This window comes from Sturnus vulgaris, unplaced genomic scaffold, assembly GCF_052056855.1.
Source record: "Sturnus vulgaris isolate bStuVul1 unplaced genomic scaffold, bStuVul1.hap1 Scaffold_87, whole genome shotgun sequence".
Lineage (NCBI taxonomy): Eukaryota > Metazoa > Chordata > Aves > Passeriformes > Sturnidae > Sturnus > Sturnus vulgaris.
Window position 1 is genome coordinate 838,429 of NW_028276756.1, and position 14,150 is coordinate 852,578.

General features: G+C 49.7%; 1 protein-coding gene across 1 annotated transcript; it reads right to left on the minus strand.

Moving 5' to 3' along the window:
* Positions 1-11,205: 11,205 nt before the first annotated feature.
* Positions 11,206-12,138, minus strand: LOC148217269 (olfactory receptor 14A16-like). Its single transcript, XM_088158748.1, has one exon. It carries the CDS (start codon positions 12,136-12,138, stop codon positions 11,206-11,208), a length of 933 nt encoding a protein of 310 aa, XP_088014874.1.
* Between the last annotated feature and the right edge of the window lie 2,012 nt (positions 12,139-14,150).

Below are 14,150 nucleotides of genomic sequence, written 5' to 3' on the forward strand. Positions count from 1 at the left end.
TTTATATTGGCATGGAGTGCTGGGGGTCACTGGGTTATACTGGTTTATACTGGGATGTGGTTTTGGGGTTGACTGCGTTGTGATGGGTTATAGAGGGATGTTCTGGATTTTACTGGGCAAAACTGAGGTGTACTGGGTTATACTGGAAGGGGGCTTGGGGATGCTTGGCACTCCACTAGGAGCAACTTCTGGGGATGCTGGCCTTACTGGTTTATACTGGGATGGGGCTTGGGACCTACTGGGAGTGACTTCAGGTAGTGCTGGCCTTACTGGTTTCTACTGGGAGCTGCTGCCATGGGCTCAGGGGCTCAGGGGTGGCTCGCAGTGCTTACTGGTTTATACTGGTGCCTTCCCAGTATAAACGTGGGAGCCCCAGGAGCACACTAGGGGCCCCTAGACTACACTGGGAATGGGTTTGGGTGCATGAGACCTTACTGGTTTCTACTGGGAGCTGCTGCCACAGGCTTCAGGAGCTCGAGAGGGGCTCCAAGTGCTTACTGGTTTATACTGGTGCCTTCCCAGTCCACACCTGGGAACACTGGTAGGCACTTGCAGCCAGGCAGGACCTCAAGGCCGAGCTGGCCTTCACCAGGGCCTTGCTGAGCTGCAACTTCTCCAACTTCTTGGCCTGGAAACACTGCCTGGGGCTGCTGATGCCCACTAGGAACTACAGCAAGGGCACTGCCCCCTGGAAGGCTGAAGGAAGGTGAGGGATTCCCCAAAATATCTCCCCCAATTTTGCAAGATCCCCAAAATATTCCAGCCCCTCCCTCACCTAAAGTGGGAGCTGGTGGGTTCTGTCAGGTTGAGTGGGTAGACCTGGTGTTCCTAAATCCCCATTGACTTCAATGGGTAGACCTGAACTCCTGGATACCTGGGTGCCCCCATTGAGATATTGGGGTTTCCCCCACTGCTTCCCTGATATTTTGGGGTGCCTCCTTTGCCCACCCCAGAGCTGGAGCTGCTGCAGAATACCATATTCACCAACCCCATGCACCAAAGCACCTGGCTGTACCTGCACTGCATCCTCTCCTGAGGTAACTCAGGGCTCCCTCTCACCCCTGATGTCCTCACCTGGAGTTTTGGGGTACCCCGGAATGTTGGGGTGCCCCCCAACAGCCCCACAACTGCCAAGGGTCATCTGTGTCCCCATCGACTGGGAGGACGGTGGCCATCATCTTCTCCTGGCCTGTCAGGGTGAGTCAGGGCACTTGGGTGCCCCAAAAATTACCTGAATATCCCTGAAAATTATCAGGGTACACCTGGATACTGCCCAAAATCACCTGGATCCCCCTCAACAATCACCAGACTACACCTGGTTATCCCCAAAAACTCACCTGAATACCCCCTGAAATCACCAGGATATTCCTGGTTACCCCTTGGATTCCTGGATTACCAAAAGCTCCTGGGGCCCCTAAAAACATCCTCTTTGCTTCGACTGGGTAGACCTGGTGCCCCTAAACCCCATTGCCTTTAAAGGGTAGCCCTGCTGTCCCTAAATTCCTATTGATTTCAATGGGTTAGATCTGGAGTCCTGGTTATCTCCATTTATCTCTACAAATCCCTCCCAGTGGCCTCACTTTTGCTTCAGTGCTCCCAATCACCCCAGTGTCCCCCCTTAGCCCCACCCAGTGCTCCCAGTTTAAAGAGTAACTCTTCCCAATCAAGCCCTATCAATGGGTAGACCTGGTGTCCCTAAATCCCTGTTGACTTTACAGGGGTAGACCTGGTGTCCTTCAATCCCCTTTGTCTTCAGTGGGTAAAGCTGATGTCCCAACATTTTTGCTGCTAAAGATCCCAGTTATGGGCTTGGAATTCCCAGATTTCAGGCTGAAAATGAACATTGTTGGACTTATCTGGAGTCACAGCTCCAGCATGGCACGCAGGTGAGGGATCAGGGATTTGGGATTGGTCTCCAGGAATTCATCCAGGACATCCAGAGCATCAGCACTACTATCCTGGAGCAGAAATTCCCAGAATTCAGCCCAAGATTTCCCCCAAATTTACACAAATTTCTCCATTTCAGGACCAAATTTCCTCAAAATCCCCACTGACTTTAATGGATAAACAAGGTGTCCCTAAATCCCTATTGACTTTAATGGGATAGACCTGGTGTCCATAAGTCCCTATTGATTTCATTAGTCATGTCTGATGTCAAGAAAATGTGCATTGGGAGATTGATATTACAAGAGATGTGGCAACTGAGAGACGTTGTCAAAGATGGTTTATGGCCTCATGGTGTCAGTCTCATAGAAGGGTGAGACATTAAAGCTGTTACATCCAACACCAAACTCTGAGAAGCCTCCTCATTCTTAGTTACAATGCCTTATGTTAGTTTTTAGCCAATCAAATACTTGTGTGAAGTTTGCCAGCATCCTTTTACACCAATCATTAATTGCTTTCCTTCTCATGGCTTTGCAGTAATGTGTCATTTTTCAACCAATCCTATAACACTTCACAAACCTACATTGATATATCTTAAACTTCTAAATAACTTTATGACAGGTTCTATTGCTAAGCTTTACAATCTTTTACTATCTTACTTAACATACTGCTTTGCTTACACACTGCATATTTCTGTTTGCTGAAAACATATTTCTACTTAAACTAAAAACTTATATTCCTGTTTTATATCTATTTTACTTTTCACACTCTGATTCCCCAAGATTTCTCCAAGGTCTTGGGTCAAACCTTGGATCCATCTCAATCTCTGAGCCTGTATGCACAAGGCCCTGAGAGCTCTCCGTGCCTTCACTTCCCACACCACCTGTCATCTCTGCCTCCAATTTCCTGCTCTCACTGGAACCTGGGGACACTTTCTCAGTTGTGTCCCTCAGTGGGACCCATGAATGGCATCAGAAACTTTGGAGTTCGATTTTGACTGAATTCTTCAGAGGTTCCCTAGCAAACCACAGTTCTGCTTTGATTTCCTTCTGGTCGCAGTTCATCAGAATGGTTTTTATCTCCAGTTATGGAAAAATATGACAAAGGGCTTCTTAGAAATATCCATTCCAATTTTCAGGGGTGTATTTTTATTACTGTTCTCTTTAGAGCAGAGGTGACTGCAGCATTCTGTGATTGATATTTGTGAGAAATGGATTTGTAAAGGATTCTCAAAGCCTGACCGAAAGCTCACACAGTCTTGTACTTCTGGATGCAAACTCTGAGATAAGGTGTGCTGACTCAAAAAGGCTCTGGAATAGAGAAGACATTGCTGAGAGACAGATTGAACTAGAAACAAGTTTCAAATGACGGCCTTGCAAAAAGACCAGAATTTTTTAAAGAATTAGAACTGTGAAAGATGCATTGTGGTAAGAGGACATGGAGTAGAATACTCGGTGATTGGTGTTAGAAGTATTAGCACCATTGTGTGGCAAAAGCTAATAGGCTGAAAAGCATTTCTAAGGTATTGTAACCAGGAAATAACTTGGCTTCAGATAGAATGGCATTGAGTTTTACATCTCTTATGTTTCACTCTTCAATGACACTGATAATGGAATAAAATCTTTTTTAAAAAGTGCCTCTCAGTTTCCCCATCTCAGGCTCATTTCCACTCGGAAAACAGGTCCAATGTATTTGAATCCACGTTTGTAATCCTCATGGTCTATTCTTGTTCTGTCCTCAGTCTCCATGCAACCTAGCCAAAGACTTCCTAGCTCCCATAGAGTGATCATTTCCTTGGGGCCTCTAAACCATGTCCTGGGAGATCTGTGGGCCCTCCCAAAAGTGTTCAGCCTTGGAGATTATGTGATTTAAGTCCAGCAATGGCTGAGTAATCTTTTTCCTTAAGGTTTTATTGCCAGAATAATAGAGAATATCTTTAAACTTAATGAGGGCAGATTTAGATTTTCCATAAGGATGAAATATTTATGATGAGGGTGGCTGGACACTGGCACAGGTTGTTGCCCTCTGAATAGAAACCCCATCCCTGGAAGTGTCCAAGGTCAGGGGCTTTGTATTACCTGAATGAATGAAGGTGTCCCTGGGTAATGGACTGGGAGTTGGACCAGAGACTTTTTTTGGTCTCTTCTCACTCAAACCATTTGACAATTTTTTTATTCTTATATCCTCCACTGCTTCTCCACAGGGTACAGCCAGGGGGTGGTTGGACTCTTCTTCCCAGGGAGCAGTGACAGGACAAGAGGATAGAGCCCTAAGCTGTTCCAAGGGAGGTTTAGGCTGGACATTAGGAAATATTCTTCACAAAAAGGGTGATGGAGCATTGGAATGGGCTGCCCAGGGAGGTGGGTGAGTCATTGTTCCTGAAAGTGTTTAAGGAAAGACTGGATGTGGCACTGAGTGCCATGGTCTGGGTGACAAGGTGGTGTTGGGTCACAGGTTAGGCTTGATGCTCTCAAAGATCTTTTCCAGCCTGGGTGATTCTGTGATTCTGTGATGATTGTGACACTGCAGGGCTCTGAGGCAGCAAGGTCCCATTGTGACACTGTGGGGCTAAATGGAACCAAGGTCCATTGATGACTCTGGGTCATTGTGGAACCACAGAGGCCACAGTGACACAGCAGGCTTTGTTGAACCAAGGGGCCATTGTTACACTGTGGGGACTGGTGGAACTGAGGGAACAATTTTGACACCTGGGTGCCCCCTGGAACTAAGGGCCCACTGTGATACTGCAGGGCCTCATGTACTCAGACACCACGGGGACACTGACACTGCAGGGTGTCATGGAACCAAGAATCCATTGAGACACTGCAGTCTCTTGTGTCACCAGGGCTCCATTGTGGCACTGTGCAAACAAGGAGTCCATTGTGGACCTCTGGAGCCTTATGGAATTTGAGGGCACCTGTGACTTCGTGGGGCCTCATGAAATCAAGAATACAGTTGTGACACTTTTTGGCCTCGTGGAAACATGAAGTCCATTGTGACACTGTGGAACCTGATGTAACAATGGGGCCATGGTGACACTGCAGGGCCCCATGGAACCAAAAGCCCAGTGTTACTCTTTGGGGCCTTGTGGAACCATGGAGACCACTGTGACACTGCTGGACTCGCAACAGAGCCCCAGTTTTTCAAAGGCACATGAGTGCCAGCCCTCAGGAAGCCACGGCCATCCAGGTCTGTCTCTCCTGGCTGATTTCATCTTGGAATAATCTTTGAATATACCGAAATTTGGAGGACAAATACCAATTTTGGCACTGGACACCTGGAAGAGTTCTTTTCCATAGGAAGGAAAGCACAGAGCCCCAGTGCTTCAGGGGCAGATGAGAAGTGGCCCTGGACATATCAAGATCAGCTGGACTTGCCAGGTGGCCCCCAGGAGGCCCAGCCAGACCTGTTCAATGTTCCCTTGGATCCATGGGGCCCTGCAGTGTGACAATGTTCTCCTTGCTTCTGAAGCATCACAATGGCCCCATGCTGCCATGACACCTTGCAATGTCACTGTGGGTTCTTGGTTCCACAAAGCCATGAAGTGTCACAATGGCCCCTTGGCTTCATGAGCACTCACTGTGTCACAATGGCTCCTCTGTAACACTACAGGCTCCACAAGATCACCATAAACCCTTGGTTCCTTGGGGCCCTCGGGTGTCACAATGGTCTCCTTGGTTCCATGAGGCACCACAGTGTCACCATGGTATCCTTGGACCCACATTGTCACAAGTGACCCATGATTCCATGAGGTTCCACAGTGTCACCATGGTGGGTGTCAGAGGCTGGATGAGATCAATGTCCCAGACACCTCGGGATACTCTGAATACTCTGTGTGGGGCCAGGGCCGCGTCTGGCCTTGGTTTGTGGTGGGACAGAGCCCCGCCCCCAGCCTGTGACTGGCACAGCTGTCAATCAATCACACAGCAGGGGTGGTGCTAACCCAGCTCTGATTGGCCGAGCTGTCAATCAATCACACAGCAGAGGTGATGTTAAGCCGGCTCTGATTGGCCAATCTGTCAATCACACAGTAGGGGCAGTGTTAACCCAGCTCGGATTGGCTGAGCTGTCAGTCAGTCACACACTAGCAGCAGGTACAAACCCTGACTCTGATTGGGCAAACAACTGGAAATCCCACCCAAAGGGCGGGCCCACACAGGCTCAGGGGATTAAAAGCTGGAGCTCGAGGTCAGCTGTGGTCTGGGTTGTGCTGTCTGCTGGGGTTCTTCTGTGAGTCATGCTGGAACTTGAGCAGCTGGTACCTGTGTGCATTTCTGTCTATAGATCTTCTGTGCTTCTGTTGTTCTCTATTTCTTTGTCTAATCCTACTTACCTGGGACATTTTTGGGTAATTTAACATCTTCAGGGTTAAAGGTTTTTAGGTTAAATGGTCTTGTGTTAATTAAGTTAATGCTATGAGAAGAGTTTTATGGTGAGTTGGAGCTTGTATAAATCCTTCTGTCCAAGTTCCTTGATTGTCTATATTTTGCCTGTAAAATTTTGTGTTATTTGGACCTCTTAGCTCAGTTGGTTGGAGCAGGGTGCTGGTATCACTGAGGTTGTGGGTTCAGTCCCTGTGTGGGTCATTCACTGAAGAGCTGGACTTGATGATCCTTGTGGGTGCCTTCCAACCAAGAATATTCTTTGCATCTGGCCATGTTGACAATACCTGGCTGGGGTTTCTCCTGTGCACCAAACATGACTAAAGGAACCTTTGGTCATCCCCAGCATTTCAGTGTTCTGGGGTGTTCCAGCCCTGCAGGCTCACCATGGCCTCTTGTTTCCATCAGGCCCTGCTGTGTCACACTGGCCCTTGGTTCCATGAGCATCTGCAGTGTCACACAGCTTGATGACATTTGTCCTTGCTGCCCCTGTCATCCCACTGGCCCAGCAACAGCCCCGAGCCACCCGTGAGGGACAGGCCCTGCTGGGCCAGGCCTGGGCTCAGGCCTTGGCCTTTCTGCTTCCTCCACCCAGCCCAGGCCTTGCTCAGCATTGCAGTTCCCTGCTCACAGCCTCGGGCTCCTGCAATCCTGCCCTCAAGGATCTGCTCTCACCAGTCCCTGGGGAGCCTTTGGCACTCCCTGCCCTCAGTGGGGCCACTGATGCTCCAAGGGACTTGGAGTTTTGCTTCTGACTCCTGGAGCAGCTTCTTCAACCTTCTCTCAGTGCCTGAGGCTCCTGGACTCAGCCCTAAATCCACCATGGGACTGATCAAAACACAGAAAGCCCACAGGAGTACCTTGTCTTCCTTCAATTGTCTCCAAGTCTCCAGGGCTTGTGCAGCTGCTTGGAGTCAGTTTAGATTTTTGTTAATGAGGAAGATTTCATAGTGCACCTCATGATTTTTTGGTTTTAATTAATGGAATTTTTTTTTAACTTTTCAGCTCAGAGAAGAGGTGATTGAATCATTCTCCAAGTGACCTTGATGCTGAATGTCTCCTTAGGAGGTCTGGGCACACAGAAGAATGAGCCCCTTGCAGGCTGCCCCTGTTTGGACAACCTGCTCCTCACCCCCAGCCTCACCATGTCTGACATGGCCCACCTGGGACTGACATCCCTGTGCCCTGCAGCAGAACCTTGTCCCCTGAGCTCTGCAGATGGGTGTCCCAGCCCATTGCACCATGTCCCACCTGCTCTCCTCAGGGCTCTGCCTGCACACAGGCCCAGGAGAAGTTTTCCTGTTTGTGAGGAAAGAATGGAAAAGCCTGAACAGATTTCCTAAATGACAAACCCCCACTGTAGAACCACATGCTCAGTCCAGGCTGCCTGGAAGGCTCTCCTTTCTGCAAGGGCGAGTGTGAGCAGAAATGATGTCTGTAAGCAGAATTCTCTGAGTCTTTCAGCTGAATTCTGTCCCTGTCCTTTTTCTGGATCTCTGTTGCAGATAGAAGCTGCTGGTGCCGTTCTCACCTTTAACTCCTCTTTTGAATGCAGACAGTCCAGGTGTGTTAAGCAGGTGTCACTGAGTTTATTCAAAGCTTTTGGATCCTCATGGAACTAAGGTGACAATTGTGACACAGGGGGCACTCATGGAACCAAGGAGACAATTGTGACAGCTCAGAGCATCACAGAAACAAGGCTCCATTGTGACACAGAGGGGAATCATGGAATCAAGGAGACCATTGTGACACAGCCAGGCCACATGGAACCAATGTTCCATTGTGACAATGCAGATCCAAAGAGGCCATGGTGACACTATGTGACCTCATGGATCCAAGGGGCCACTGTGACACTGAAGAACTTCATGAAATCCAAGGTCCATTGTGACACTCCAGGGCCTCGTTGAAGCAGGGAGACCATTGTGACACTCAGAACCTCATGGCACTGAGGGTTTATTGTGACAAGGCAGGGTCCCATGGAACCAAGTGTCCATTGTGACAATGTGGATCCCAAGAGACCATGGTGACACTATGGAACCTCATGGAACCAAGGGTCCTTTGTGACACTCCACGGCCTCGTGGAACCAAGGAGATCATTGTGACATAATGGAACCTCGTGGAACCAAGGGTCCATTGTTACAGTCCAGAACCAAGAAGACCATTCTGACAGTCCAGAACCTCATGGGACCAAGATTCCATTGTTATACAGTGGGGCTTCATGGCACCAAGGAGCCACTGAGACACAGCAGGGCCACATGGGACCAATGGTCCATAGTGATACTGTGGATCCAGGGGCACCATGGTGATACCACAGAACCTCATGGAACCAAGAGTCCAGAGTGACACAGCAGAACCTCTTGGAATCAAGGCAACCATGTTAGGCTATGGAGCCTCATGGAACCAAGAGACCATGGTGACATTGCAGGGCCTCATTTGAACAAAGGACATGGTTGATGGGACAGGACGTCATGGGAACAATGGGACATTGTGACATTGCAGAGCCCCATGGAACCAAGGAGACCACTGTGACACTGAGAAACTTTATGGAACCATACAGCCATTTTCACACTGCAGACCCGAGGAGAGCATTGTGACAGTACAAAACCTCATGGAACTGAGGGGCCATTGTTATCCAGTGAGGCCTCGTGGAACCAAGGGGCCAGGGTGAAACTGTGGGGCCTCATGAACCAAATATTCATTGTGACCTTGCAGGGCTGCTTTAACCAATTGTCCATTGTAATACTGAGGATCCAAGAGACCATGGTGACACTCTGGCAGTTCATGGAACCAAGAGGCTGTTGTGACACACCAAGGCCTCGTGGCACCAAGGAGAGCATTGTGGCAGTGCAGAACCAAGGAGGCCATTTTGACAGTACAGACCCAAATGGAACCAAGGGTCCATTGTTATCCAGCAGGGCCCCATGGAACCAAGGGGCCATTGGGAAACTGTGCAAGGGGCATAATGGAGACAAGGACAGCACTGACACTGAAAGCCACAGGAAAGAAAATTTTGAACACAGTTTTGAATATCTGAAAACAGATATTCTTTATTACATCATGGTGGTCACTGTGGCAAACCTTCCTCCATTCGAGTGCACTGAGCATTGAATGAACAGAGTTTTTATCACACACACTGGTTACATACTCTTTAGCTATCCCCACTTTCTTTGAATTTATTGAACACAGTTGCACTCCTTATCACAAGTCCTTATGTGGTTCTTTGGGGTCTGTCTTCAACATCCAGTGCCCTTTTCAGGGAGCTTCTTCTCAACCTCCACTTTTGAGTTAGGGCAATATTATTGTTTTTTATAATTTCTGCTTTATCAGCCTTGAAGAGCTGAGCTGGCATCCTCCTTGCATTTTGTGTGACTTCAGTTTGCCTCAGCTACATCCTTTATCTGTTTCTCCAAGGCTGTGCTGTTCTGTTCTCTGCCCTTGATCAGTGTAAATGTTGTTCTGTTCTCCTGTCCTTGTCACAGTGCTCGCCCCACATGAGGCGTGTTTGCAACCCCCTGCAAGCCATGGGCTTGGGGTGGGCAAGTGTTCCTGAGGGAACAGGGATGGGACAGCTGGGCTGGATGAACCAAGGGATGTTCCATTCCATGTCACACCATGATCAGAAATTAACTGAGAGAAGCGACGGGCAAGGGGCTTAGGGAATTGATTTCTTTTTTAAGAACATTTTTATTCAAAACAGCGCCTACACATACAGAATCCACTCCTGCTACAATATGGTTAAGTATTTTCTGCTGCTAGGAGATTTCCTGTGGATTTGCTTTGCTTCTGTGTATGGCCTTTGCTTTTTGTGGTTTGTAGGGTTTTTTGTTGTTGCGGGTGGGTCTTGCTTTGTTTTTTTTGTTTTTTTTTGTTTGGGTTTGATTTTCCGTATTGAACTGCCTTTTTATCTGATACATAAATTCAACCTTTTTTTGTGGCTTGGTTGACACCTGATGGCAAGACAAATTTACCCAATTCAGTTATTTTGCCAAATTACATTTTGCAGTCACCATTAACCAGATGAATACGGTCACAGACTCCCTGCAACTTGGCAGCATCCACAAAGGAATTGAAAATGCATTTCATGTCATTGTAGAGATAATAGAATTGTTCCACACTGGTGGTCAAGGTCTGGTCACTGAGGGATGTCACCAGGGAGTGGCTGCCAAGAGGACTCTGTACCATTGATGACATTTGACCCTCATTGTTCAGCCAAATTCTCACCTACCCCATGTTCCTCTCCTGCAGCCCAGCTCTCTCCAGTCTGGCTCTGAGGAGAGCACAGCAGACCATGTCCCAGGCCTGGCTAAAGTCTGGGCACACAACATCCCCTTCTTTTCCCTCCCACAGGGGTTCTGCAATCCCTTCCCTGTGCTGCCAGTGCCTGCAATGGCTGCAGGAGGATTTGCCACCTGCCCTTCCCTGCTGAGCCTGACCAGTCTGTGACTGTCCCAGTGCCCCTCCCTGCCCTGTTTGCAGACTGGTTCCATGTCTGCCCTTCCCAAGTGCCCAGGACCCTCTGGGATGACTCTGGCCTTTCCAAGGGGTTTGAGAGAGGTCTCACAATGACACTGTCCAGACTTTGCAACATCCCTGACACCAAAGGCCTTTTCCACATCCCTGAGTTCCAGGTCAGTGCCCAGAACACAGCACAGCCCTGTCCAGGTTCTCAGGGTGGTTCAGAAGGCAGGCAGCTCTGATCTCTCCCCACAGATCAGAGTACTTCATTTAAAAAATGTACAGACAATAAGCTTTTAAAAAGTCATTGTGCTATAAAGGAAAGGTAAATTTTGATGTAGAAATATTATGAGTAGTGAAATTAATTTCTGAAATACATTATAGCAGTAGAAAAACAGTATAACAGTAGCAAAAAATTACAAAGAGGAGCAAAACAGTTTATAGTTACTTCCATTCTGAGTACTCTGCAGAAGAAAGGCACAGTTTATTGCTTCAGAAAAAAGCCAGTCAACCCTTTACTCAGGGCATCCTTGAGTTCCTGGTTCCTCAGGCTGTAGATAAGGGGGTTCTGGGCTGGAGGCACCAACGTGTACAGAACTGACAAGGAGATATCCAATGCTGGGGAGGAGATGGAGGGGGGCTTCAGGTTAGCAAATACGCCAGTGCTGATAAACAGAGAGACCACAGCCAGGTGAGGGAGGCAGGTGGAAAAGGCTTTGTGCCTTCTCTGCTCAGAGGGGATCCTCAGCACGGCCCTGAAGATCTGTACATAGGAGAAAACCATAAACACAAAACAACCAAAATATAGAAGAGCCCTAAGCACAATGACAGCAACTTCCCTGAGGCTGGAGTGTGAGCAGGAGAGCTTGAGGATGTCTGGGATTTCACAGAAGAATCCCCCCAGGGCATTGCCATGGCACAGGGGCAGGGAAAATGTATTGGCTGTGTGCAGCAGAGCATTGAGAAAGGCACTGGCCCAGGCAGCTGCTGCCATGTGGGCACAAGCTCTGCTGCCCAGGAGGGTCCCGTAGTGCAGGGGTTTGCAGATGGACACGTAGCGGTCGTAGCACATGATGGTCAGGAGATAAAACTCTGCGGAGATGAAGAACACAAGGAAAAAGACCTGAGCAGCGCAGCCTTCATAGGAGATGTGTCTGGTGTCCCAGAGGGAATTGTGCATGGCTTTGGGGACAGTGGTGCAGATGGAGCCCAGGTCAGTGAGGGCCAGGTTGAGCAGGAAGAAGAACATGGGGGTGTGCAGGTGGTGGCCGCAGGCTACGGCGCTGATGATGAGGCCGTTGGCCAGGAGGGCAGCCAGGGAGATGGCCAGGAAGAGGCAGAAGTGCAGGAGCTGCAGCTGCCGCGTGTCTGCCAATGGCAGCAGGAGGAAGTGGCTGATGGAGCTGATGTTGGACATTTCCTCACTCACATTGTGGGCTGTTAAAAGAACACATTGATAAGCTGGGAGACATTTCCTTGAGACAATCCTGTACAATTCAGATAGGAATCCTCTCAAAACTGCTTTTCTTCCTGTGGGGGAACTTCACTAAAAACTTTTATTTTTGAATTTGAGTTTCTGCTCCTGAGTTACTGCCTCATTGTCAGCATTTTTCTCAGTATGAATGCTGAGGAGCCCAGAGGGAAAACAAGGCTACATTTGACACAGTGCAATCTGACCTGATCCCATACAGCTGCCCTTTGCTTATAATACCTGCCTCTAACTCAAGGTGATCGCACTTCAAATGTGCTGGAAAATTAAAATAGCCTTTTTGAAGGCTCCAATTTCAAAACACTTTTCCCTAAACTCTTTTTTGCCCTATTCTGATCAAGAGAGAGAGGCATACCAAATGTTGGTCTGGCTCTCTGCTGCCTGCAGTTCTGCCTACTGGGAGTTGTTTCTCTCTATCCAAGCCTTGTCCCTGCCAGTGCTGCCAGAGCCCAGCCCAGCCCTGGGGGCTCAGCTCTGCCCTGCACACCCCTCCCAGCACAGGGCACTGCCCAGGGCCATCTCCCTGCCAGCAGGGCCTTAAGGGCAGCTCACACAAACTGAGATGCTGCAAGCCAAGGTGCTGCTGCTGCTGTCTGTAGGCACAGGAGGGTGAGGAGGCACTTTGTGAGGGAGATGGGAGGCAGATGTGCTGATGCCCAGTGGGACAGTGCAGGAGTGTCAGTGACACAGACATACCTGACAGCCCCTTTGCCTTGCCTTGAGGAGAAAGCTGAGAGCAGCCCTGGCCATGCAGCACCATCTCCACAGCAGGAGGAATCTGCCCTGATGGGGGTGGCTCCTTGCACCTCCAACTTCTCCCCACAGTCCATGGGGAGCTGCCAGGCAGGCTGAGAGCTGTCCCTGGCAGGTGGCATATGGGCTGGGCTAGCCAAGAGCCCTGAGGGCTGCAGGAGCTGCTCTGCAGGACAGCCCTGGGCAGCCCTGGCTGCAGCCCCAGCTTCAGCCCCTGCAGCCGTCCCTGGCAGCAGGAGCCGTCCTGCCCTGTCCCTCTGACGGTGCCCAGGGCAGCCCCGCTCTGCAGCACATCCTCCTCCTCCTCCTCCTCCTCCTCCTTCTCCTCCTCCTGCTGTGCCTCAGAGAAACTGGGAGAGTCCTCCTGACACATCCCCAGGCTGTGGGCTGTGCTGGCTCCAGGAGATCCCTCCAGGAGCACAGGGGACATTGCCCTGCACCCACACACTCACCATGTCCAGGGCTGTGAAGATGTTTCCCCAAGTGCAGTCTCAGCTCAATGTCTTCCCAGTCCTGATTGCCTTGAGCCTGTCTGTGCCTGGCTCCTGTGCCCTCAGTGCCTGCAGGCAGTGCCCTCAGCCCTGCTGGGCTGGGAGAGGAGCTGCTCCTCAGCAGAAATGTCTTTTTGAAGCTTCTCTTGGTTTACCTTGGGAGCTGCGTCTGTGCCAGGAGCCCAGGCCAGCTCATCAGCACAGACACAGCAAAAGGACTTTAATGAATCTCTTGGTTCATTAAATGTTTACATCAGAATCATTCCCTGAGAGAGTGTTCAAAAAACTTTTCAAGAACTAATATGTGAATTAAAAGACTGAAGTTTCTTGAAGTTTTAATGGGTCCCACTGTGGGACACGACTGAGAAAGTGTCCCCAGGTTCCAGTCACAGCAGAAAATTGGAGGCAGAGATGACAGGTGGGGACAACTGGAAGCCAAGTCTTGGTGCCCTGGGGCACAGCAGGGTCTGTGCCACCAAGGGCTGGGAGGAGACACCTTGTCCTGAGCCACTGGGGCCTCCTGGCACAGCCCCAGCAAGGCTGGCCACTGGCACCCCTTGTCCTGCTCTCAGCATCCCCCCACATCCCAGTGGCCTCAGGGATCTGCTGGGACGAGTCCCTGGGGAGCCTTGGTCAGGAATGGCCCTGGGGACTCCTTCATGCTCCCAGGAACTGCAGGTTTTTTACAGGACTTTG

Bases quoted from the DNA above. Each gene is read 5' to 3' on its own strand.
- LOC148217269 (XM_088158748.1), bottom strand. From the start codon at position 12,138: ATGTCCAACATCAGCTCCATCAGCCACTTCCTCCTGCTGCCATTGGCA.